This window comes from Malurus melanocephalus, unplaced genomic scaffold, assembly GCF_030028575.1.
Source record: "Malurus melanocephalus ecotype Western Australia unplaced genomic scaffold, MMel_1.1 scaffold_178, whole genome shotgun sequence".
Classification (NCBI taxonomy): Eukaryota; Metazoa; Chordata; class Aves; order Passeriformes; family Maluridae; genus Malurus; species Malurus melanocephalus.
Genome location: NW_026623410.1, coordinates 1,364,765 through 1,390,979, shown reverse-complemented (window position 1 = coordinate 1,390,979; position 26,215 = coordinate 1,364,765). Strand labels below are relative to the sequence as shown.

Here is a 26,215-nt window from a genome sequence, read left to right as displayed (position 1 = left end):
CGGTACACCGAGGCCGAGGAGCCGCTGCCCAGCGGCGCCTGCACCTCCCACAGCCGGCCCAGCGCCTCCAGCAGCGGCGGCGCCGCGCCCCACGCGCACCCCGACATGGCGCCGTCCCGCCCTCACATCGCCGAACCGCCGCTGCCCCGCCGCTGCCCCGCGCTGCGCCCCGGCACCGGCACCGGCCGCCGCCGAGCCCCGGCCGCCATGACACCGGAAACGGGGCGGCACCGCCGGCGGCTCCGCCCGCGGGGAGGGGCGGGGAGAGGCGGGGAGGGGCGGGATCGGGCCCCTCAGCCCGGGCGAGCGGGGCTCCTCGGGATCGCCGGGCCCCTCAGCCCGGGGCGAGCGGGGCTCCTCGGTGTCGCCGGGCCCCTCAGCCCGGGGCGAGCGGGGCTTCTCGGTATCGCTGGGGTCTGCTCCCCTCTGCCCCGGGACAGGCGGGCTCCAGCACTCTCAGCGCTCCGGGGCACTGCATCCCCCCAGCACCGCCCGGGTACAGGCGAGCTCCAGTACCTTCAATCGCCTCGGGGTCCCGTCCCCTCAGCCCTGCCACCCCCGGGGCTCCCATTCCCGCAGTACCCCCGGGATCCGGACCCCTCTGTCCCGGTACAGGCAGGCTCCAGATCGCTCAACACTCGCAGGGGTCGCATCCCCTCGGCCCAGACACCAACCGTGGCTCAAGCACAGCAAGGCAGCCACGTCCCTCACCCCAACCCGGACACCACCAAACTCCCCCTCCGCCCCACCAAGATGGTGTCAGAGTGGTGCAGGGTGTCCCCTCCCGTCAAGGGACTGCCACACATCAGTGGGTAAAAAAGAAAAAAAAACATTTATTGTGCAATCTGCATCTCCTGTCCCAAACCACACACACACCCTGACAACATAAATAGAGGGAGTGGACCGGCCGTGAGCGACGACTCTACCTAAAAGGGAAGGCTCCCTTGGGATCATAGTGATGGGAGATGCTGGCTCTTCAGAGAGGGGCTACAAGCCCTGGGTTCCATCAACAGCAGTGCAGCGCAGGTCTGAGCAGCAGACACACACCCCACACTGTCTGGGGCTGGAGTTGGCCATGCACAGTGTGATCACAGGGTGTGCTACACCCCAGCACCGACCATGGSCTCTGTGCAACTCTGCATCTCCTCACCCTCGAGCAGGGCCTTGCCAGAGCTGAGAGCTGCAGGGCCCCAGCACCACCATGGAATCCCCACACCAAGGGCTAGGAGATGGAAGGCTCGTCCCAGGACCAAGGGAGCCATGCTCACAGCTTCCTTCCTTCAGTGGGACAACATGGCTCTGGGTGCTGGAAGACATTTCTTCAGCCCAACCACCCTGCATGGCCCAGAAGGAGCTGTGAGAAGGCCCATCCATGAGCTCCTGGGTTCCTCCAACCCAAATCGGGGCTTTGGAGATTTTYCTCTCAAAACCACCTTTGTGGTGAGGATGTACAGAAAAGCTTTAAGCAAAAAGTTCTGTCTCACAGCTGCCTCCTTGCATTGACACRGGTGTCACAGGCTGGCTAACCCCTCCTGTAATCCATGGGGAAACACTCATACAGCAGTATCAGGACCATGTGGCTTTGTGTGTCCCAGTCTCACAGAGAGACCACTGTCCCAGGCAATAAAGGGGAGCAGTAACATGGAGAGGGCTGCCTGTCTGGACAGTTTGATCCTGTCTGTGGTGGCTGGGATGAGACCAGGAAACATGGGAGCTGGAAGGGCTCAGCTTCCTGCCAGAGCCCACTGACCAGCAGYTGTGCTGCCCCAGGTGTCCAGTCCTGCTCCCTGCCAGAGCCCAGGCCTCCTGCACCTGGGGCTCTGCTGCAAAGGGATGGCGCTGGGCAGAATGACACTGTGAAGTCAGCACCTGGAGAAGGCCCTGGGCACAGCTGCTGTCCCAGCTCCCTGGCACCTCCCTGGCACCAGGCACTAGGGCTGGGTTAGCCTGCCAGTGCCCCAGGATGGGCCATCTTGGCAAGCTGAGAAATCCTCTGGACCAAGGCAGCCAGTGCAGATATAGGGAACAGTGTGTGGTGCTTGTGGGACGCTYACTCCAGCAGAGCTGATGGGGTTAGGGGCAGGCTGGCACTTCTGCCCCCACACACCCCCTTGGTCCCCAGCCCAGCAAGGCCCCTGGCTGCAGGCAAGGTGGTAATGGCACCRTGACAGGACAGGAGCTTGGCATTGACCAGGGGAAACAGGCCCAGGATGGGGCTGCAGAAGCCATGGCAGCACAGGCTGTGTGCCTCGTGGGAATTTGGGGAGAAGCAGGTTGTCACAGTCCCCCACACTGGGCAGCAATGGCTCCTTCCGCCCTGGAGCTTCCCCCTCTCCAAAATAATCACCCAAAAAAAGGCAAGTGGCAGCCAGAGACATGTTTGGGAGAGCCAGCCCCCACAGTGCCCCTGTCACAGCTGCCCACTGCTACTCAAAGGACAGTARGTCGGGATGGGTCCCCTCCACCTCCCAGGCAGGGGTACGTGGCTCAGGCCGCCCTGTGCTCCCCGGTGGCTCGTGCTCCAGCCCTGGTCTCCGGGAGGCCTTCTCCGTGCTGGGTGACATCTCAGTGGCCCTCTCACCCACTTGCCACTGGCTCTCCCGGCTGCCCTTGTGGATGAGGTCAGGCACGGGTAAGGCACTGGYAGGCTGGTCCCCACTGTGCTCTAGGGTGCCTGTCACGCTGGGGACCCCAGGGCACTCTGGAGGAGACGGGTCCCCCATCCCCAGCTGCTCCTCTGCGGGGTCAGGGTGGGCTGTGGGTGGCTCAGGAGGCTCTTCTGTGCTGCTCCTCGTGCTGGCCCCCTCTGGCTGYGGAGCAATGAGCATATCCTGGGGGGTCTTCAGGGCGCGTGGYGTCCGCTTCTTGGTGATGGGGGGCGGAGGTTCCAGCCGGGGAAAGGCATCCAGCCCCACAGCCCTGCAAGCACAGRGGGAAAGTTGCACAGAGCCCCACTCTGGGCCCCTCCAGCCCGTCCCAATGGCCCCGGCACGAGGTGCACGCTGCAGGGACACTCACCCATCCTCTGCAGCCGGCTGTCCCATGGCCAGCACGGCGCCCGCGCTGGCGTTCACCTCCATGGCTCCCACCCCGGGCAGAGYGGCCGGCTCTTTGCGGCGCAGGAGGTCGTTCACCTTGGCACCCATGGCCTTGCCCAGGTTGCGGAGGTGCTGGCTGCCAGCGGGCCGGGAGGGCTGGGGCAGAGTGCCCGCCGCGGCAGAGATGTGCTGTGCCCGTGGCGTGGGTGCTGCGCTGGCACTGGCRTTTTCAAACATGCTCTGGTCCACTGGAGGGGGAAAGGGAACAGAGAGGACRTGAGCCCAGCTGGAAGGGTGATCCCAGCAGGGCCAGCCCACCAGCAAGGTGGAAACATGACCTCAGAGAGCGGGAGGATGTTCCTACAGCCCCACGGAGGCTGTGGGCAGCCAGGCCATGCCAGGGCTGCACAGGGCAGTGCATGCATGGGGGACCAGCACGGGRCAAGACAGGGCAGCACTGAGCCCAGGGCTCCACGTTGGCACTGCCAACACACCAAGAGTTTCTCTTACCTGATACCAAGCGGCTTGGGAAGCAGGTTGTGGAAAAAGAGAGAAAGCGAGCATTTACCAGAAGGACAAGGGAAGAGGCCTGTCCCTTCCACACTGCCAGGTGAGGTGGGCTGCCAACCCCCTGCTCAGACCCTGAAGAGATGGGACTCACACAGAGGTCCCTTGTCAGCCACATCCTTGAAAAGCCACAGGGCCTTCCGAGGGGGCACCCACAGCCTGGGTTCTGCACTGCCTGCTCCACCGTGGCTCCCTCAGYCCCACCCAGGCTGGGTCTGTGATGGATGGCAGTGGGTGCTTTCTGGGAGCAGGGCTCTGCAGTCACACCCCACCATGTCTTCTCAGCACAAGTCCTTGAAGTTGTAAGGGCTGTCCCCAGGAGTGCCAGCTCAACCACTCTGTGACTGCCTCCACGTCAGTGTGGGTCTCTGTGTCATGGCTCTGGCCAGTTCCTGGGTGAGGGTTCTACCACCATTCTGCATCCACCTCTACCTCTGCATCCCAGGGGCACATCCTGGGACAGAGACAACCACCTCCACATTCCATGGGACAGCGAGAGGAAGGGTTCCCAGCACTGCTTCCAACCTTTTGCTGGGCTGGACTCTTACAGAGACCCCCAAGTCACTGCAGGCCCTTTYCTCTGCAGTCTGTGGTCCCACAGTCCTGCTGAACAGCGACTTCTCTGCCTGCACCTACAGCACCTACCAGCCCTAGGGTTCATCCTACAGCCACTTCATCCTCACCGAGAGAGACACACAGCAGTGCCTGGGCAGCCTGTCCTCCAGCTTGGACACCAACCCCCAGCAGGGTGAGCAGCCTGACAATCTATWGGAAAGCTCTCTTCTGTCTTCTCAGATGACTCCCAGCCCCTGAGAGGGACAGGCTGGCCAGCAGCAGAGCCAGGACCACAGTCCAGGACAAACTCACTGCTTCCCAGTGATGTGATCCAGTGTGGCTACCAGTGCACATCGTGCTGCCACATCTCCCCCATGCTGTGGCTGATCCAGCACGGCTCCCAGGAGGGCTAGAACTGCAAGGGGTTCCACGGCAGGCCCGAGCTCCTGGGGGAGCAGGAGCTGAAGGCACAGGAGGCTGCAGCCCCCAGGGTGTCTGTGCAGCCCCCAGGGTGTCTGTGCAGCCCCCAGAGTGTCCGTGCAGCCCCCAGAGTGTCCGTGCAGCCCCCAGGGTGTCCGTGCAGCCCCCAGGGTGTCCGTGCAGCTCCCAGGGTGTCCGTGCAGCTCCCAGGTTGTCCGTGCAGCCCCAGCAGCCAAGTGGCTGCCGCGGGAGGGCACTGCTCCATCGCTCCTGCCAGCAGCAGAACGGATTGGTTTAGGAGCAGCCAGCCCTGCCTCTGTGCTGCTCCTGCCTACACAACACTGCAGCCATTCTTTAAGAGAGGCCTTTTACCTCCCCAGCAGACAAAAATCTCYAAAGCCCCTGGAAGTGCCGATTAGCATCTCTGCATCTCCGTGGCACCTCTGATGGTGCCAGGAACCCCCTGGCACCCTCAAACTGTTGGGTCAGCCCCGAAACAAGCCCGTGCTGTGCAGTGGCTGAAGGGGAAGACTGAAACCCCTCTAYATTCTGCTCCCAGAAATATTCTGCTCTCGTGTGCAGCCTGTGGCTTGCACCACAGGCAGGGGTCCCACAGAGGAGGAGGTTTAGATTGAAGGGGGTCTGTGCAAGGCCAGAGGATGCCACTGCTGGTGCTGGCACCCAGCGTGGAGAGSGAAGGAAGTACAGAAAGAGAGAGAGTCAGTGAGAAGAAAGAGACAACAGAAAGCCTTGAGAAATAGAAAGATTTATTTAGCAAAAGCCAGTTGACTAATGACAACACCCAAGGGTTAAGTGCACTTACATTGACAGATTGGCTTCCCAGATAGAGTCAACAGTTAGTAATACGACAGTTGTAGGAAAAGAAAGGACAAAAAATATAGCTATAAAACCCCTGTCAAGGTCCATAACAAAAGTGAGAGGCTAGAGAGGAGTCTTGGAGGCAGCACTGACTTAGGAGGGGTCATTTACATGTGTACACCCACGGTGCAGCATGATGCTGGCAGGATCCCACCCAGCCCCGGCAACACCCCATCGGCCTGTGGGACACCTGCCACTGTCCCCTGAGGGCAGAGTGGGGGCAGGAGCCCAAGACCACAGCTGGGACATGGCCTGAGCTCTGTGTGTGCAGCAGGGACAGACTGGAGTGGTGGCGCAGGAGATGGCTCACCCCACCTGCTCCCTGTGGCAGCCCAGCCTGGCAGAGACCTCTAGCCTGCTCTTGYTCCTCCCAGGCTCTCTTCATCTGCCTGTGAGTACAGCTGAGCTCCTGCTGTCCTCTCCCCTGAATGACCCATCTGCCCACATGGAAACCCCTGCCCAAGCTCAACCATCCCTACCGTGTGCGTGCCATGCCTCGTGCGTGCTGYCATGCCCGCTTCTTCCTCCTGGCTGGACCAGCCTCCCACCCCTTGCTTTCAYCTTCAGCTGCTGCAATGGTGGGATGTCATGTCCCTGCTGGCTGTGGGGTGTCAGGGGGTCTGGCACACAGCTTTGGGACAGGGCATATGGAGGTAGTGGTGGCCAGAGCCCAGGAGCACCATCTCCAGAGCCAAACAGCACCCTCTCCCACTCTGCCTGCTCTGTGGCTGGTGCAGGAGCTCCCCTGGACACCAGGCTGGTGCAGGAGCTCCCCTGGACACCGCGGCACTGCTGGGGACACTGAGACATGTCCTTCTTTCCTTCCCACTAGACCCTCTAGCTCCTCAATTCCATCCAGTCCTGTCTTGTGGTGGAGGGTGCATAGCACAGCTCAGACTGATCCTGGTGGTCTCATCCACACATCACTCCTCAGCAGCCCGCAGTCCTGAGGGCACCAGGGCAGAGAGCAGTGATAGACCTTCCCCAGCAGCCAGGCTAAGCCCGGGAGAAGAGCAAGAGCTGGTGTCAGCCAGGGGTTAGTTGCAGGCAGATCGAGCGGAGAGAGAGCTGGCGAAGGCAAGAGCAGCAGGAAAGCGACAAAGCAAAGCAGAAGCAGGATAGGAGGGAGGATGGGGAAGAGAACAACTGTGCTAAATCCCCACCTCATTGAGTGCTTCCACATGAAGCCAGGTGGCCATCAGGACTCTGGTTGTACCCCTTCAGTCATGGCCTCTTAGAGGCTCAGCACCAGGTGATGAAAGTGTTTGCAGAAAAGAAACAAGCTCTGGATCCCTTGGAGGCCCCCACAGATGGCTCTCAGCCCATAAGCTGAGAGGGCTGGTGGGGGATTCCAAGATCTTGGATTCACTTTTCCAGAGGGTGCAAACCAGAGATGTGATGGAGCCCCCCTGCAGACACCAGCAGTTCACTCCCCATCGAGGGCTGCAAGYGTGTTCATCCCTGAAGATGCCAATGCCAGCACTGCAGCTCCCAGCCTTGCTCTGGGGCAAAACTGCTTGGAAATGGGAGGGTTTGTCTATAAAGCAAAGCRGGGAGTTTGTGGTGATGGGAAGTGCTAGAAAATGGGACTTGAGAGCACCAAAAAGGCTTTGAAACCTGGCAGCTGTGCCMAGGAGCTGAAGGATGAGATGGTGAGGGGAAGGACACTTCACAGCTCAGTGCTACATGCCCTGGCTCTCTGCTCCACACCGAGCTGCACCTTCCTCTCTGCTCCACAGCCTGGCAGAGAGCTGGCTCTGCCTGCATGCCCTCCACCTGCCTTGGCAGGGACAAACCCTGTCCTGGAAGTGCCACATCACCCTGCCAGCAACTGCCTGCACCTGRCCAGCCTGTGCAACCTCATCTCACCCATTCAACTCCTTTCCAGGCTCATTCCCACTGTCCCTCAATGACTCACTGCTCACGCACAGATCCACCACGACAATGCGCTACCACCAACCCTCACCTAGCATGGCCCTGCACTCATCCCCCACCCTGCAAGCATGCAGAGAGCCAGACCAGCTGCTCTGCTCCTGCTCACCACTCCAGCACTTCACCCTTGGTCACTCTTATCSCTGCTCACTGCCCTAAACCTGCTCTCTCATGCCCCCAGTAAAACCCTTCCTCCACTCTACTGCTTCCCCAGCAGCTGTAGGGACTAATCCAGCAGGAAATCCCTTCCTTCTGCCTGACCTTGACACACAGTTTGCAGGGAGACAGAGGCCAGGGGGGAGCACCAGGAGCTGCCAGCTCAGTGTCTGCTGCAAAGCAGGGACGCTCCAGCTCAGCACACAAGCCCGTGCACGCTGGGGCACAGCACACCTGGCACACACCCTCGGCACGGCTCCATCCTCACCTCCACACACTCCCAACTGGCTGCTGGAATCCTCGTGCTCCCTCCTCTGCCCCCTCCCTCCGGGCTGTCCCATCCCCGCCAGGGCCACGGGGCTGCGGCCAGGGTCCTSGCCAGCTCCAGCAGGTCCTGGCTGCTCTGCACCACCTCCTGCTGACCCCTACACCGCGATCTCATCCTCCAGGCTGTCGCCCAGGTCCTGCCTGGGCTGGACGTGGAGCAGGCGYGGCGGTTCCTCCTGGGACCAGGAGTCGCGCTCCTCGCTCTCGTCCGTGTTGGACTCGTACTCGGAGGCGATGCCCGACTCGCGGAACTTGATGAGCTCCAGGCTGCCCAGTGCTGGCTCCGGGGCGGGCGGCCCCGAGTCCGGCAGAAAGCGGTAGCACTCCAGCTTCACCAGACAGTCGTTCCTACCTATGGGGCTGCCCATGGTGCTGGGGAAAGCCGAGCTGGGGCCCAGCGGCGGCGGGTGGGTGTCCTCGGGCTGCGGGGTGGTCGGGTCGCAGAGGACGGGGAGGACGTTGGAGCGGAAGGTGATCTCCAGCAGACTGTCCTGGGAGCCTGCTGCAAGAGAAGGGCAYGGCTAAGAGGCCCAGCCTGCCTGGGCATCCCCTGGCCACCATGGCTGGCTGCACGCTGGCCGGAGGAGGACAGCCTGGGGTCATTTGGGCGTCARTCTCTCCACTCTCACTGTTTTGAGGGGCTTATTTGGTGTCACTGATGTCGGGGGCTACTGCTGGCCAACTAAGGACCAGTTCTGCAGGACAAAAAGTTAACTGTCTTCCAGCCCAGCTCCTGCAGGGAGCTGATAGCCACTTCTGCTAGGGAGGAAGGTCAAGTAGGGGCTCTTGGGCAGGTAGGGAGCTGGCCTGGAGCATGCAGCCACTGGGRAAAGCGGACATACAGCTGATGGAGGTAGGTGGCTACCTGTCCATACAGCCATCCCAGAGCCCCCCATGCTGCATGCAAGCACCCTGCTGCACACACACAAGCCAGGCCAGAAGGGCACAGATATCCCTCTGAACAAACTGACTGGAAATGCACAAAAAAAACCCAAGGAAAACACCCACATGCACGTCCCCCAGAGCCCTGGCTAGATGCGAGGGGAGAGGAAGGGGCGGCGGCGCTTACTGGTCGTGTTCCCCGCCAGCTTCAGCTCCAGCTCCTGCACCTGTTTGACCAGCAGGGAGATGTGCTGCAGCAAGTCCTTGTTCTGGAGCAGGAGCTGGTGCACACGAGCCTGGGCCTCCAGCCGTGCTGCCGCTTCTGCTGCCAGCTGGTCCTTCAGCAGGTGGACCTGGGACAGGAGAGAGCGGGTGAGCACGGGGMAATGCTGCTCGAGGGTTGAGGGCTTTGACTCCAGCCACCCCTGCTCATCTACCTGGGCTCACCAGCGTCCCACCCAGTGCTGTGATGTAGCAGCTGTTCCCTGCAGGTGCTGCAGATGTGATGGGGAGTGTGTGGGCAGTGTCACAGCAGGGCTCAGCACACCGTCCCCTGGCCTCCCTGATGGAAAAGCTCGAGGCCAAGGCAGGCAGCACTGAGCGAGCTGTCAGTCGTGCACACGAACTGTGGATGTGAATGGAAAGGGCAGCCCAGGAGGAAGRCAGATGGATGCAGTGGGGGAGACACGCTTGATGGTGTGGGTGCACGAGGGCGCAGCCGTGCAGTGCAGCTGGCCCTGGAAAAGCTGTCCTTTTGGGCAGGTTTCCCAGAAACAGGGCCCAGCCAGCAGCCTCTGTCACAAGGAGGGGCTGGAGCACCACAGATGGCAGGGTGCTGCAGAGGCGTGGGGGCTCACCCTGGCTCTGGRAAGCAATGCCTGCAGGGAGCCCAGGGGCAGGACCACCACTGATTCCTGCACAACTGCCTATATTCAAACATGTGTGTCACCAGCATCGTGTCCCTGAGGCCACACAGCCAAGAGCTCCTGCCCAGGGCAGCTCTTTGATCTGCGCTCGAGCAAAGAGCGCCCCAGAAACGTACATTGGACAAGGGGACAGCACTGACACTGGCTCAGCCRCCCATGGCTCCTACAACTGCCCCTCTCTCCAGCAAGGACTGGAACCAGGAGAGCACAGATTTACAACTAAAAAACAAAACAAAATAACTGGAAAACAAAAATATCCCCACCAAACACAAAAGGCTATTTCACCTTGGCCTAGAAAGTCACCTTGAGGAAGAAGAGGAAGCTCTCAGCATCTGCCAAGCGTGAGCTGCCCCTGCAGCCACAGGGCCCCCAGAGCTGCCCAGCTGGGGGCCACCTGCCCCCACAGATAGGCACCAGGAGGCAGTGCCTGGTGTGCTGRTGGGCAGGTGCTGCCCAAACGAGCCAGCAAGGTGGCACAGCAGTGCCCTTGGCAGAGCTGAGCTGAAGCACAGCGAGCTTGCRAGTGACAGGAGGCCAAGGACTGGGATTTACAAATTTCCACAAARCCATACCAAGGGCAAGGCACCATGGAGCCTTTTGGATTGTCAGCAACGTTATACTCGGGTAGACATAAAGGATTTCCCGAGGATGCAAGTCCCTCTTCCAGAGGGAAAAGCAACTTGGCAGCCTGTGACCCCGAAAGGCACGTGGGGAGGCAGCAGCTCCGTCAGAAGCACAAATACTGATTTACTGATGCGAGAAGAGGAAAGCCATGGGGCAACACAGAAAGGCTGCTGGAGCCTATCGCTCAGGCCAGGAAGAAAGTTGATGAATTGCAGAGAACCCTGTGAGGGGTCAGGGAACAAGTAAAGCTCAGGTAATGAGTTGGGTAAAGCAGCCAGAGCCACTTAAATGAGAAATAACTGCATGGASAGTGAGCTGCCAACTGCACAGGCACTGTCACTGGGGAAGGGCACTGGCGAGCAGACACGGGACAAAGGCCCACAACACCCAGTGGCAAGCAGACCTGAGCACCTCACGGAGCTGCMTGCCTTCAATGCTGCTTCTAGAAAGGCTCAATAGTGTGCCCCAACCCTGCCACGGCCCTGGGAAAGAACAGAGGGGACAACCTGTGCCACGGCCACTTGTGTCTGCTGCTGCTGCTGCTGCAGGAGCTGCTGGAGAAGCTGCATCTGGTGGTGGGCAGAGAGGGGTGTTCCCAGGTCRGGCAGCTGGGCTGAGGAGGGCAGCAGCATCTTGGGTGACGCTGTCAGAATATCGTCAGGGTGGAGGCAGCTCTGCAAAACACCAATGTTGGAAGTGTGATCCCATGGCACCCACCTCAAAGWGCCACTGGGCACACACAAGCTTCAGCACAGAGCAGCCCCCCAGAATAACCAGAAAAGAAGTAGTTGCACTCAAAGCTAATGCACACTTCGCTGAGGGTGCTGACAAACTTTGCTAACAGTGCTTCTTCAGTTTTAACAACCTAAATACTTTTGTAGAAAAATCCCGAAAAGGCTGATGTTTCCCCTGGGAATTTCCACCGTATCAAAAAAAATCTTTTATTTTTGTTTTTTTTTAATGGAAAAAAAAACCATATCAGCTCTGCCCCAAAAGCTTTCCGTGTGGCTGCACATAGCCGAGCCTCGGCACAGCGCTCTCCAGGAGCGCCCTGGGCCCCGAGCCAAAGGGCAGCCCTGCAGCGGCAGATGGCTTTGATCCGGGAGCTGGGGAATGCTGCACAATCCCTCCCGACCCCGGGGCCCTGGGGAGGCACACAGGAGTCAYGGGGCTGGGGTCATGCCACCCCTGAGAGGGCAGGGCAGGGACCCCAGGCTCGGTGTGGCCACCCACCTCCTTGCCCACGGCATCGAGGTCGGTCACTCCGCGGCTGAAGTCCAGGATGTTGGCTCCGGGCAGCGGCAGCTCCACGGCATCGATGTCGGTCTCCTCGGCCGAGGCGGCCGCTCTCTCCACGCCGGAGAGGCGACAGGCTGCGGGAGCAGGGTCAGGGCAGGGCACACCCGCACCTGGAGCTCACTACGGCTCACCCACGRTGCGGGCAGCGATGCCCACAGCAGCCCCCACCGCTCCCCTGCCACCCACCCTCCGGCCCTGGGGGAAGCAGGGACAGAGGGACACGGCTGCTCTTCCTGCTGCTGCTCGGGAGGAGGCAAAACACACCCAGCCCCAGCACATCGAACCTGGGAACGGCAGCCAAAGCCCTGATGTGGGACAAACGGGCTACCAAGAACAGAAAACACAGATAAAGCTAAAGAAAGGTAAACAAGAGATTACTGGAAAGAAAAACAAAAAACAGATGCTCTRAATTCCCCAGGGAGCTGCATATCGTGGCCGGGACATTGTGCGGAGGAAAACCAAACAATGACCAGTCCCGGGCAGCCCSATGATTAGATCATCACGACAGCACTGGTCACAGAGGCAAGCAGGAAACTGCAGCCCAGCCCAGGCTGCTCCTGTTGGGATGGGGGGAGGATCCAGCCCACAGCACGGCACGGCAGGCAATCCACACAGAGACAGGCAACAGGACCTGCCAGTGTCTCAGCTGGCATAGGAAAGGTTTGACCAACATCTTCTGAATCATTTGCCTTCCCTCCAGCACAGGCACTGGCACTCAGGAGCAGAGCTGCTCCTGGGGGCCCTGCAGAGCTGAGGCTGATGGGGCCGAACCAGCACCCCCAAAGCCAGGTGTCGCTGCACCCTCTACCCAACGGGGCTGAGAAAGAGCGTCTGCAGCCCTGCAGCTTGATGGGAGACCACAGACACGGCTGTGCCCATTCGGGGAATTGCAGAGAGCTGGCCCCAGACCCAGGCGTGCCCCGGGACAGGAGGAAGGTCTGTGCTTGGGGCCTCTGGTGCGGAAGCTGCGAGGGAATGCTTGCAGTGTGTGCAGCCAAGCACGGAGAGCAGAGTCCCGGGCACTGCTAATGGGCTCCCAGCAAGGGGGATGTCTGARAGGATCGTGGCTAACACCTAGAGAAGGTTCCTTGCTGGGCGTGAGCCYGAGGCACAGCAGGCCAGATTGCTGTGCAAATCCATCGTGCAGAGGTGCCAGCCAGCAAGGAGCGGGACAGGAACACAGTGCCTCTGAAAACCGCATCTGCCAGGCTCCGGGAGCCCCACACCACCCCCACACCTCCCCCCAACATGTGGGATACCTGGGACATCCAGGTYGTCTCCGTTCCTCTCGCTGTCCCCGTCCTCCTGCCCGTCGGCGTTCTGCTGGGTGTGCTGCAGGCTCAGCTTGTGGCACACCTCGAACGCCTGCCCCACGGTCCGGACAATGCGCATGGCTTGGCTCTGTGGCAGGCAAGGAGGGGAGAGGAGGGATGGAGCCTCAGCTGGGCTGCCTCTGCACAGTCACCCCCAGCCTGGCACAGCTCCCAGGGGTCCCTGTGRTGCCACAGGGTCTCAGATCTCCAGGGTGCTCCAGGCTGCCAKCTCCAGTGCAGCRCCATGAGAGCACACCAGRATGAGATGMRCATCYCRGCATCTTTACCTTYTTCTTGGATTTGAAGACGTTGCATCTGAAGATATTGCTAGACCCATCCCTGGCAATGTAGCTGAAGATCTTTAGGTCCTGGGAGTCATGAGATACGTAAAATATCCTGCAAGGGCAGAATGGGAGGGGGGCTATAGGCACACACGTTACCCACGTGCCCAGGAGACTGCCAAGGCCACAGCTTCCATGGCACGGGGTGCTGGCAGGTGCCCAGCCTCTGCAGCACAGCCCTGCTAAAACCCATCAGATTTTTTTTTGGCAGTGGTTTTACCTCAGATGGGAAAATTAGCTTGCTGATTCAGCAGCGGCAAGCATTTTGCACAGGCAGCACGGGACCTCTGCGTTCACCCCCAGGGACAGAGTCAGCAGCCCAGGAGCCCTCCAGGGATGGAGAACAGCAAACCCCACTCCTGACCTGCCYCCAGAGAGCTGGCTGCTTGACCCAGGTGCCTGCCACCCTGTCCCCAGCATGGCTGGGGGCCTCTCTCACTCTGATTTGACCTCCCCAGGACAGACACCCCATGCTCTTGGCTTTTGGGAACAAGATGGTGGGAGAGAGCTGGGGACTTTGGAAAGCACCATGAGCTGTCCTCCACAGGATGGTGGCGGCTCTCTATGGTCAGTCCCCAGCACGGGGCTGGTGTGGTGTGGGTAAGTGGTGGGTAGAGTCACACAAGCCTCCTTCCCCCCACCCAGCAGCCTYACCTGTAGATGGGATCGTGCATGACGAGCATTTTGTTCTCATCCCAGGCCCATTCTTTTTTCTGCAATGAAAGAAACTGCAAATGAGTACGTCAGATGCTGTCCTTGGGAACAAGGACAGGGCAGAGAGTCAGTCCAGGGACAGACTTGGGAAGGTCTTGTCACAGCACTGCTGCTGCTCCCTGCAACTCTTTGCCAAGGGTTGGGTCCTGCTGGGGACCAGCCACATCCCACATCACCTCCCACAGCCACCCTGTGGAACATCACTCATAGCTGGCTGACCCCAGCCCATCCCTTCCTCTMCCAGACCACCAGAGTTTCCCAGGAATTCAGAGATGCTGCAGATCCCTGCACCAGGAGGGGAGGAGTTCTGCTGCTGAGGCACTGCTGCCACAGGGGCCAGTGCTGCCTACCTTCTTCTTCTTCTTCAGAATGACCTTCACGCCATCCACTGATACAATGAGGTTCACTTTCTTCTTCTTGATATTCTTGGCTTTAAATTCATACTGTGGGAGATGGAGGAAAACACCCAAGTTAGCCTTCCTGTGCCAGGACAGCCCCAGGGAGGGCTGAGGAGGCTCTGGTAGGAACAGGCAACAGGGGCAGGGACAGGTTTTCCTTATCCCACTTGCCCACATCAACCCGTGCATCCGTGCTAGGACAGCACAAGGGGTCCTTTTGCCCTGCAGTGTTCCTGTGCCCAGCATTTGAAGGAGCACACTGAGGCAGCAATCCAGCACCTGGATGTGGACAATGCTTTGCCCAGTTCAGGAATGGTAGCTTGTGCTTCAAAGGCACTTGTCCTGCCCCTCAAAAGGGTGGTACCTCCCCAGAGAGGGACCACCACCCCACAGCACTGCCAGCCCCCAGGGATCCGCAGTCTGGCCACGTTTGCCCTGCTGGCTTGTGGCCATTGCTGAGCTCTGGAAAGTGAAATGGATTTCGAGTTGGGTATTTTTGGGCTCAGTATACAACTGAAGATGATTGCTGAGGACTCTGTGAACCTCTCCAGGGGTGATGGGATAATGCAATTACCCACTTCAATTAGAAGTCACTGGACAGGAAAATATCCCAACAGAAACTTCCAGAGATCAGTGACTAAACACAAAGCTCTGGTCTGGCCCGGGGAGAGAATGAGATTCCCCCCAAATCCACCCACTTTGGCATTTAGAACCTTACAAGTGGGGAGAGGGCTGGCAGGGGAATAGGCTAAATAAGCCATTTGGGCTGATCCTGCTGTGGGACTTYTGAGGAGCCCCACAACTGGTTTGCCATAGGTGCACCCACATCAGGCACCCCATGAGCTGGTCCCACCTGCAGGGAGCTGTGCACAGCCACAGCTACAGATGCCCTGTGCCCAAAAAAAGCCCTGCATCCCGCCCAAGGAAGAGGGATTTGATTTATCCTGTCATTATTTCGGCAGTGTCTCTGCAGAGGGAGCAGTGCCCTGCCTCCGGCCCGCGCCAGCCTCGCCGCGACATTTGCAGCACGGCGTGATGTATTAACTCTGGCAGCCAGAGCCAGCAGGCAGGAAAAGCTGCTGGCCCTGACCTGTGATCAAATGATAAAGGACCTGAAAGCACAATTCCTCAAAGCCWTTTTAAAGTCGCCCAAGGGGATGGRGGATTTGGACRGCTCAGAAAACAGAGTGGGGAATGCAGCTCTGCCTTCCTCTGTGCACAGACCCACTCCTGCAGAGCTCAGGCTCCCACCATGGCTTTGTTCAGCCTCAAAGCCCCCCAGCACACACCCACATGCTGCTTCATGGCTTATTCCTCATGGAGAAGGGTCTCACCAGAGTGCCTCACCAAAGAACCCACTGCTGAGGGTTTTCAATCCCCATCATATTCCTCTTCCTCATCGTTACCAGCAGAGGTGAAACTGCATTCAAGAGCTCTTTCTTTGTGCTTTGCCAAGACATTAGACCAGTGCCTGGTACCTAACAGGAATGTCTCGATTTAGCCCTGAAGAGGTGAGMTTTGGCCTGACTACCTTGGAATAATTAGCCCAGTCCCTTCTTAGGCTCTGCATGTGATTTTTCCAGGAGCTGCAGGCTGAGCTGGACACTCTCTGCAGCATCCAGGGTGACTCCATGACACCTTGGGGTGCTGCAGCCTGATTTATTGGTTCTAACGATCATTGATTWTACACATCCAGCTGAATTTCCGAGCTCCTGGTGCTATGGGTTTCTATTCTGAGCTAACCCCAAATGCTAACTAATGCRGCCATGGAAGAGAGAAAAATATCTCAGGGCAAGACAGACTATTTTTAGGCTGTTTTTTGGGTGAGTAACAGCCCCAGGACAGCAATGCAGACAGGCCAGGAGGTTTCAGCAAAGATGCTCCCGAGCCCGGGCACATTTCAGGGACAGAATCATGCAGAGCTCTTCAGAGAAGCTTCCACAATCCGTGGCTGCAGCCAAGAGATTCTGCTCAGAGAGAATGGCAGAGGGGAATGCTGCGAGAAGAGCTGCTGTGCCTCTGCCACGCTGAAGCCAAAGCCCCCTTGCGCCGATGGGTCACAGCAAAACTCCAGCCAGAACCAATGGAAGCAAAGAAGTCAAATTCTCAAAGGGACCAACCAGACAGATTTGTTAAGCCCTTCCACAAATCCAGGCCTTTATCCTGACACTGACTCGAGAGCCAAGCTCCTTTGGAAGCCTGAGCCATGTGCTTAGAGAGCTGCTGCCCGTCCCACCCCATCCAGAGCTCATTAGAGCAATCAGCCCAACGAGCCCAGCGGCTCTCTGGGATGCGCTTCCCATGCTCCGCAGCGCAGCTCCAACAATCCAACGCTAATGAACCCATGCCCACCGGGGCTCTAATGAAACACTAACYGTCATTTAATAACAAATTAGCAAGGAAGAGCATTCAATAAGACAGCGATTCAGCCGAGCTGCCTCTCACATCCCGGGGCTGCGCGGGGAAAGCACGCCCGGTCCCACGGGCCGGGAGATGCTGCTGCTGATTTGGAGGGGCTTCYTAATTTGGTTTAAGGGAGTGTCAGCTTTGTGCAGCTCCTCTAAGTGAGATCTGAGCCACAGAGACTGCAAGAGATGAAACCAAAACCCTTTATTAATGGGGTCATGGAAGAACCCCTCTGTACGACTGATCAGGAGCTCCCTGGCTCGGAGTTATTCTTGATGACAACTCTGCCCAGGCACGGTGATCACCCGTGTCTGCCCATGTTTGTCAACATTCCTCCTGCTGTAAAACAAAGAAAGCTTTAGAGGGATGCAAAGCATCAGGATTTTAGCTTTTCCTGTTGCTGGGAGGGTGACATGGTTGTAAATGCCACCAAAGGGACTCTGAGATGGTCTGCACAGCCACAGCCACTGCTGTATCCACATGGGGCACTGGCTGACCCACAGGAAAAGAAAACCCACGTTTCCAGAGACACTGCCAACCAATCCTTGCTGGGAATTCATCCTGCATCCCAAGGATGTGCAATAGGAGTGTCTCTGTATTTGGCAGCAGGGAGCTGGGTGACAGCAATTCACCCCACACTCGCTGGGCACCGCACTGTGGTTTGGTGACTGCTTCAGGAGAAAAAACACATTTCACACACRATAAGCTCAGCTATCCATGGCTCCATTTTGGAGAGCTGAATCCTAGCCTASGGCTTAATAAAGAACTGATATAGAAATAATTATCCAGCTTGAAATCAAGAAAGGAAAGAGGATTTGCACAGCATTCCCATGATGCCCTTTGGTTTCACACCATGTAGCATTTCACTGTATTACTTATAACCAATTAAATGCCGTAACAGAAGAGCTTTCTTAGCCTTCAACACAGGCAGTTTGCCCATCTTGGGCGTGTTTCTTTAAATATCTCTAACAATACTGCAAGCTTGGGTTAATTATATTAATTCTTGTTTACAGCGATGTGGCAATGACAGAAGAAAGAGAAGAATTAATTTCAGGGAAATATACAGAAAATGGAAAAGGAAACAGCAAAATTATCTGTTCCCAGACTAGCATAGCTCCACAGTTGGTCTCCAACTGAAGCTCTAACAGCTGCATTAAAATTTTTGAGCAAAGACTGAAAATGGACATCTGAGGTACATCAGTTAAAAACCCCACAACCATTTGACAAGAAAAGCAAAGGTAGTCTCAGTAACTCAAAAGAAGTATAAGATCACTAAGTGAATAAAGATCATCCCTTCATTTTACCCTGCCCACAAAAAAAACATATTCATCTTTTCAAACTGGAAGAGAAACATCTACTCCATCAGAGCATGGGAGCCTCACCATCAACCTCGGGTTAGTGGGAGTCTATTTTCAACATCTGTCTTTTATGCAGGGTTCAGTGTTTAAATAACTTTGGAAGGAAAAGAAGCCAGCTGGTGTATGCATCATTGCACAATGCATTCCTACTGGCAGAGTATTAAAATCGCCCTTTCTGGAGAACCGAGTACAACATATGTTGCTTAATAGAGAGCGCATGTAACCTTGTCAGCTCGGAGTAAAATTATGTATGAATCCGAGAGTGATGGGTATGTGTGAAAAGCAGGGAAAACTCAGCATCCCTAGAAAGATGCTATCCATCCCTGTCGGGTTGTTTCCACCCTGCAGAGGTGTGAGAAAACTTGTGACCACGTGCTGTACACAAGGTTAGGCGGATCAGACRCTGAGGAGGAGAGATGATGTCTTTGGAGATCCATCATCCCCCCACATCCACAAGCATCTGAAAAATGTTAACCTGAATAAACATGCCCTCATTTCATTCTGGCCCATCTAAACTGCTGCAGGTACAGATTTAAACCTGCCCACTAGCACTATCCATCAATAAGGGAAAATACCAGGAATGCTTTATGTCCACGCTGTGCCAGCAGAATACTAATAAACAGAATATTTTTTAAGGAAGTTGCTCTAAGTGCATTGAGCTGCCCCTGCTCTCTTCCACCCTCTATAGCCCTCTTCAAAAAGAAAAAAAAGGTTACAAACATTGCTCTTAGAATTCAATTAACAGCGAAAACGCAATTCCTACAAAAGTGACTGCTGCTCTGGAAGCTTGGGAGGCAGAAAACGAAAATCTGCTGCAAGAAAAAGCATAGAAGAGGATGTCATTTTTGCCAGAAAGTTGTATTTCTACGTGTTTATCCAGAAAGGACATGAAACTGTGAGCAGAGCGGGTCCCCCAGAGCCGCCTGCGGGGAATGCAGGGGGTGGCTGGGCAGGAGCCGCTGGCAGCACCCCCAGCTCGGAGCTGCTCTGAGCTGCTCTGAGCTCCTCCGGCCCTGGCCGTGCCCCCGCAGCTCCCACGGCGCCTCCTCCTCGCAGCTGGCTGGCACAGCAGCTCATAAAATACCTCCAGAGTTAGACTTTAACCCCGGGTCAGCCCGGGCTAATGACAGCCGTGCCAGACTAGCGCCGGCTTTCCCAGCGCTCGGGGGGAGGAGCGGCGCTGTGCTCTTGATGAAGAATTAACTTATTACAAAATGACAGCCGGGATCGAGTTCAATCGGCACAGGCTCCGCGGCGCCGAGAATTAACGGCTGGGGGCGGAGGGGGCACATACCTCCAGATTCCCGCTGCTGAAAACATGGGGAATGACAGCAAAACCTCAGAAATGTCCAGGAGCTGCCCAGGAGGGAAGGCTGAGAAACCTTGCTGGGATCCTAATAGCCGTAATTGGGAGGAATTGCGAACAGAGCTCTGTACAGGGCACGAGGGTTTCGCTTTACTCAACCGCACAAAGAAATGGCACCAACCCCAGTGCCCTTGAATGACTCAGAAGCCACCTGCAGGCTGTGCGGGAACGGGAACCTGCGAGGGAAAGGCTCTTTTTTCCTGGCCAGGGGTGCCAAACCACCCTGGGGATGGGCATGGAAAGCAGGAGCAGGAAGGCAGCACTGGSTTCCCGTTAATCCTTTGTGGGGTAACCAATACCCGGAGCTCAGTGCCAGGATCCTGCCAAAGCACCAGGAGCASACTGCAGCCAGAACACCTCATGTCTCCTTTTTTTCTTCCTGGTTAACTGGAGGGGAAGTGTGCCTTTCAGCCTGAAAGAAAAGAGCACTGGAGAGGTGGAAGGAGTGATTTAAAACACAGCTTTGGCCCAGAAGCAAGCAGATATAACCTGRCCAGAAGCAGCCTTGCAGATCAGAAGAGTTGCCAACCATCCCAGCACACAGGGCTGGGAATATGGTGTGGTGCCCAGCAGACAGATGGGCAGGGAGCAGAGGCAGCACTGGGTTGGGAGGGCAGGGCAGCAGAGAGCCGGGGTCCTGCCAAAGAGCTCTCCATCCACGGAGCATCCATCACTCCCTTCAGCTTCAGGCTGCTGCCCCAAAAACAAACAGGCACCTGCCAGCTGCCCTGSTCCGTGTCTCCCTGCAGCCCAATGGCAGCAGATGTCAGGGGATGATATGGCTGGAAAGCAGGGCAGCTCCCAMGAGGGCAGACAGCTTTGTCCAAGARGCATTTCTRGACAAGGCTTCACARTATCTGACAGCCCACTACCCTGGGCTGCACTTTCTGCCCTCAGGGGACTCAGGCTCGCTGGAGGGGAGCACACTGAAATACCTGCTTAGCCTRCTAATGCCATCAGCAATAAATGGACTAAAACCTGTTTTCAAAAGGCTGCCTTAAGCCACCCTACCAAAGTGCTGGGCTGCTGCCTGTGCCTGAGGACTCCCCACACYCTTCACGGTGGGCATGGGATCCCATCACAGCCCAATTCCTCTGTGCATCTGTACAGTACATGCCTGGCCATGACTGTGCCCACACATGAGCAGGGCACTTGTTGTGGGATGCCAGCAGCATCCCCTGGCTCCCTCCCAGAGCTGGGATACAAAAAGAGAACAGCAGGGAAATTTGGGCATCTCCTCAGTGGGGTCACCTTACCTGGACTCCCCACTCCTGCCACAAAAACTGGGGACAAAACTAGCCCGTGGCACTCACACTTGCAGCAGGGATGGATCTCATCGTGGGGCACAGAACCATGGAGATATCTGCGGATATCCAGGATGAAGGTTCCCAACAGCTCCACCAGCAGACTGCCAGCATAGCATGGCCAAACATGCCAGACATCTCTGCCATCCTGATAGTTTGGGTTTAAACTACTCCTCAGTATTCAAAACCCATCCTCCTACTACACCCCATTGCTGGTGGTTTTGGCAAGAACTGGACTTAAATTTAAGGGCACAGCAATTTGGAAGAAAGGAGGAGTAATGGCGTACTGGATGCTTGTTCTTGGGCTCAATGATGCTTTTTAAAACTCTTCCACAGTTCCTTGGAGTTTGCATTTGCACATATGGGAAATGCAGCTCTGAGGTACATGTGTTTGTCTGAAATAGATACGATTTTGGTTTGCACTGACAAGGTCAGTGCCGATTTTCCCATCCAACTTCAGGTTTAATTTTGGTAACCGTCTGTGATGGTTGCGAGTACTGATGGGTATAAATGGGAATCAGGCTAAAAATACCCATGTTGTGAGAGCAGCAGAGCAAAGTTAAGGTTGCTGCTTTGAAACCATCCCAGGATTGCAGCATACCCATCTATCACACAAAATATGTTTTCCAATAGCATAGAATACTTCACAATAAATGCCTTCTGCTCGCTTTGCTATTTCCTCCCAGAGAGCTGCCTCCATCCGCTTCCTCCAGCCTCCCCTCACTACCTCCGAGTTTCACAAGTTGAGGTGGCAAACTGGGACACACACACGAGCCATCTGCAGAAAAAGCAGCTTCACAGGAAGCTCAGAGACATCGGAATTGGTAAGAATTAAATCAATATCAGTCACAGGGTTAAATGGAGACAGTTAACAGGCAACAGCTTATTCTAACCCCCTCTTTTGAAGACTTCCATTTGCAAGATGATTTGCCTCTCTTACAAGAAATCCTCAGGGGTTTCATACATCTCTGTGTTTGTTTTTTTTTAAAAAAAAAAAAACACCTGAAGAACAGAGGTTCAAAGGAGGCCTGAGACACATCAGCAGCTTGCTGTGTGCCACGGAAGCCCACGGGGGATGCAGCAGCATGAGGGATGCTGGAGCAGGAGCACACTTCCCAACAACATCCCTTGGCTCCACCAGCAGCTCACCAAAGCCACCCAGGTCCCTGTGCAAGGGCTACTGTTCCCTCCATGGGGGCTTGACTGACGCCAAGCTTATAAAAGAAAGCTGGGACCCCATCCCACCYCAGCCACACCATTTCTCCTCCAGGCACTCACAGTGACAGCTCTGAGCATGAGTGCTGCCCGTGGGCTGGGAAAAGGGGCACCTCCCTCTCAGCCAGCCAGAAGGTCAGTGAAGACCACGCAACATGCTACCCCCCAGCCTTGAAAACATCTCCAAACTCCTTTCAGGAACCCAAGGAAGTGATAAGAGCACGGCCTGGACCTGTGTGGGAGGTGGCAAGTTCCCCCCTGCCTTCACACGCTGCCATCTCCGGTGACCAAGCCAGGGAGTGAATTAACCGGTGCGTGGGTGCCTGTGGATACTGGTCAAACTGGTTATAAAAATAACAGGCAGGCTTTGAGCTGCTTCCTTCAGTTGAGGAAAACAAGGACGGGCTCTGTGTGCATCTGCGGGCACCGCTCTCGTGCTGCTTTTCACAGCCCGGGAGGGAGAGCACAAGAAATGAGCTGTACACGTTTTAATATTTACCACCTGTTGCTAGAATAAGCAGAAGTACATTCCTTGGAAAACCCACATCTGACTGGAATTTGTGATATTTTTAATTAGACACGCATTGGTTTGACCTACACAGGCAGAGACAGCACAAGCTGTTTGGTGCTTCACCCTTTGAAGAGGGTGAGGAGCTACAAGAGCCTGGAAATGACCTCTGTTCATCCAGCCCAAAGTGCGTTTGAGCCCATGGCAAGCTGGGCTTAAAGAGCAGCATTTTCAGCAGTTTAATCATTCCCCTTTACWGGAATCCCTAATAAACTCCTGCCCCTTTCTGGCACCAGCAAGTCCCCATGCCCTGGGGCACCCCAGGGCTGAGCAGGGCAGCCCAGCCCAGCACCTTCCTCCACCTGAGMAGGAAAACAAAATTTCTGTGGTCGAGATTAGCTTTCCTCCCTGAATGCATTCTCTCAAAGACAGACCCTGCCTCAAGGCAGCTGAGGTAATCCCTGCCCACATGGAAGGGTCGAAGGCAGGGCTGATACTGCAGAAGGGCACAAAGTCACCCCAAATCCACCCTGAGGGCAGGTGACAAAGCAAGGGGCACCCTGAGAAGATACACACTCAGCACCTCAGAAAGGTGTCAGCTCACCAAATCACAGCACAGTGATATTTCTGCCCCAAGTTGTGAAATACAAGGATTTATTTTGGTATTTTTTTTTTTTACCACTCACCACAGAGCTCCTCTCCCACTGTTGCATAAAAAGCTTGAGTAAGACCAGTTGAGAAGGCAAATGAGAATAGCCAGGCAGAGCAGCAGTGACACACCAAGGAAGGCAGGCTGGTAATACTGCAACCAAACCAGCAATTATGAAATTCAGACAATTAATAAAGAATGAATGAGCAGCAGCATTAAACGCTTGGTGCATCAGAAACAAGCCAGCCCTGCGGGGCTCATTAGATGCTGGCGGTGCTCAGCAATGATTCTGGGTTGTAACTGGAGAAAAGAGGTAATTATTCATATCACACTCRCTTCGCAGTTCTTATTTCAACAATAACTAATGCAGGTATTAAAACCCATTCACAAAATTCTACACGTCAAAGGCAACAAGAATAACGTCCTTTAAAGGGATTGAGACAGAATTATTGAAAAATTTCTGAGTGGTGAAAGCGGCAAGATTTTAGGTGGAGGCAGAAAAGAGGGGTTGAAATCCACCTCAGCAGCAGAGCCCCAGATGAAGCAATGAGAGACAGAGAAATGACAGAATGCCATTGTGCTTCCAGGAAACCCCAGAGAGGAGAGCACAGCAATGCTCATTTTTATGCAGGCCTGGAAAAAAAAACAGAGTATTTGCTATCCAGGCCAAGTGCACAGGAATCTGGCATCTACTCATTTCAGGATGATTTTATATGGCATTGGCCAAGCAGCCTCTCACAGGAAAAAGGAACAGAAGCTGCATCTGCCAAGATGCAGAAATGTATCCTAAAAAGACCCTGGAGCCATTGAAAGGTGTCACCCCAGTGCAGAGGACACCATGAAGACAGTGTGGTCCCTGGGGAACGTGCAGCAAAACAGAAAAGTGACACCAGRGCACTACTGAAATCACCACCAATACAATCCATTCCTGCAGAACACATTCTGCTTTATCATACGCTTCAAATAAACAGAAAACAGTTCAGAAAAAAAGCAATAAAAACATGAGGCAGTTTTCCCAGACTCCTACAATCCAGAGGTTAAAACAAACTTTGTATTTAGTTTATCCAAAGAGAAGGCAAATGCCCACAGCTCAGACCTGGGACTGGGAAGAGATTCCTCTCATCAAAAGCTCTCTCTGACTTTAGGCAAACGTTCAAAATCAGCTAGCTGGGAGTTGAAGCTGGATCCACTCAAACCACAAAAAGACAGGTCTTTTTCCCACAGAAAGCTCAAGGGGATCTGCACCCCGAGTTACCAACAGCTTTGGCCAATAATTCTGGATTTCTCTCCTTTTAGATAATGTGGATTTCTGAGCATGTAAGTAGAGGTCAGCACAGATGTGCCCTTTGTGTTTCCAGTCCTGGAGATTTGCACACATCCCCCGAGTTCCCAAGGATCAGGGAGTGTTTGAAGGAGTCCAGACCAGTCTCATCCATCATGTTAAGAGGGAATAAGAAAATGCCATTGGAGCAAAATGCTAAAACAAAACCAGAGAGGTTGGAGAGAAAAAGAAAGAGATTTCTCTCTCTGATGCATATCACTRCTGCAGTCCAACAACAACACTATAAAACAGCACAGGTCGGGCTGTTTCCTGTGAAAGAATGAAGYTGAAATTTGATCATTTCTGCTGAAGTTTCCTGTGGTAAATACAAACTTCAGGCTGYTTTTTGCAGCTTCTGCTGGAACAGATCAGCAGCTTCCATAAGCAAACCCCTGACACGGGGAACAGGTTTGGTTGGGGATTAYTCCCCATCATGTCACACTCCCACTGCTGAAAAGCAAGTGACAGATTAGGAATCACTGGGATCCTTGTCCTCCATCAGGGAAGCCTGGCCTGAGAAGGAAACATATTTTTCTCTCTGAAAATTCTTTGTCTAGAGTCTTTGCCCTGGGTTGACTTGACYCCAGATGGGACAGTCTGTGCCTTCCAAAAACCCCAGCTGAAGCAGATCACTTCACCCACCCTTGTCTGCAGGGATAGCAGGGCAGCCACAGTGCCAGGAGGTGAAGCAGCAGCCCAGAGTGGTCCTGGCAGCYTCCCAGTGAGGTGAGAAGGTGCAGGCAGGAGGAGGAAAATCCTTTCATCGTGCTCTGCACACCATAGCCCTTCTCTGCTGGGACGGGGAGAGCGCTTGGCTCCTTTCCCTGCTTCTGCTGCCCTACAATGGATACATCCTTCCCTCCCACTCCCTAATTAAACTCCCATTCCACAGACCAGCTCACACAATAGATTTTGCAACCTCTCCTTTTAAMCAGATGTGCTGCTTTCCTCTGCTCCTGCACACGGCAGGAACATCCCTGCAGCTCTCRCACCAAAATCCCTCTCACCTTGCTGCAGGCTCTGACTCTGCGCCTCCCCAGCGGCTGCTGGGTGCACAGCATCCCTTGGAACATCCTCCTGCTGCACCGAGCCAAAACCACCAAGAATTAATTTTAGCAGGGGAGAAACTGGGGCACGTGGCAGTTTTTTCGGAAGGCCGCAGCCCCGGGCTTTGTCTCTGTTCCGAGGTGATGCAGCAGAGAACACCACAACAGATTAAATTAAAGGGTCCTTGGCTTTTGAGGAAGCACAAGAGCAGAAAGGATCCTACACATGAGTAGCATTTAAAGTTAAGTTCAGTTTGGTTTGACTTTAATTGAGACCGGTTCCCTGCACAGGGGTGTCTCCCTTAGAAGGAATCTGACAAGCCACAGTCTCCMTGGGCTTTAATTTCTCACCCATAAAACAGATACTAAATATTGCTTGACCCTTGCTTGTGAGATTTTTTAACTCTTTGCTCTCCTTTTTCTAGGTTATTTCTCCCTTTACTCATTTCTCCCTTTTTACTCATGGAGCAAGAGTGAGGAATTAATGTGGAAACACAGTCAAGGCTGGCTGGAAGATGTGGCTGCTCAGAATAAGGCTGCCTGTATTTCTCCTGCTCAGACCCCTGCAGCATCAGGACTCAGCACCAGGGAGCATTTGGACCCACTCCATCCCAAGAGTAAAGCGTTGCCATGATGGCAGAAAACCAATGAACTGCGAAAGGCAGCACACC

At 55.5% G+C, this 26,215-nt stretch overlaps 2 protein-coding genes across 7 annotated transcripts in view; both read right to left on the bottom strand.

The window, feature by feature from the left end:
* The window catches only part of UHMK1 (U2AF homology motif kinase 1), a 14,785-nt gene extending 14,574 nt beyond the window's left edge, over positions 1-211 (bottom strand). Inside the window, exon 1 of the mRNA XM_057372730.1 lies at positions 9-211. Coding sequence (XP_057228713.1) covers positions 9-107 — 99 coding nt within the window. The 5' untranslated portion in view covers positions 108-211. The remainder of the gene's footprint in view (positions 1-8) is intronic.
* A 598-nt stretch (positions 212-809) lies between these two features.
* The window catches only part of NOS1AP (nitric oxide synthase 1 adaptor protein), a 43,220-nt gene continuing 17,814 nt past the window's right edge, over positions 810-26,215 (bottom strand). For 2 of the 6 annotated variants that reach the window (XM_057372821.1, XM_057372818.1), the window contains exons 3-12: positions 14,324-14,416; positions 13,914-13,987; positions 13,206-13,314; positions 12,865-13,006; positions 11,540-11,679; positions 10,813-10,980; positions 8,944-9,109; positions 8,227-8,376; positions 3,019-3,286; positions 810-2,919 (exon numbers count right to left, since the gene is read on the bottom strand). In XM_057372821.1, coding sequence (XP_057228804.1) covers positions 2,427-2,919; positions 3,019-3,286; positions 8,227-8,376; positions 8,944-9,109; positions 10,813-10,980; positions 11,540-11,679; positions 12,865-13,006; positions 13,206-13,314; positions 13,914-13,987; positions 14,324-14,416 — 1,803 coding nt within the window. In that variant the 3' untranslated portion in view covers positions 810-2,426. Of the gene's footprint in view, positions 2,920-3,018; positions 3,287-4,752; positions 8,377-8,943; positions 9,110-10,812; positions 10,981-11,539; positions 11,680-12,864; positions 13,007-13,205; positions 13,315-13,913; positions 13,988-14,323; positions 14,417-26,215 lie in introns of those variants that run through there. The other 4 variants (XM_057372819.1, XM_057372820.1, XM_057372822.1 and 1 more) reach the window with 4 other exon arrangements.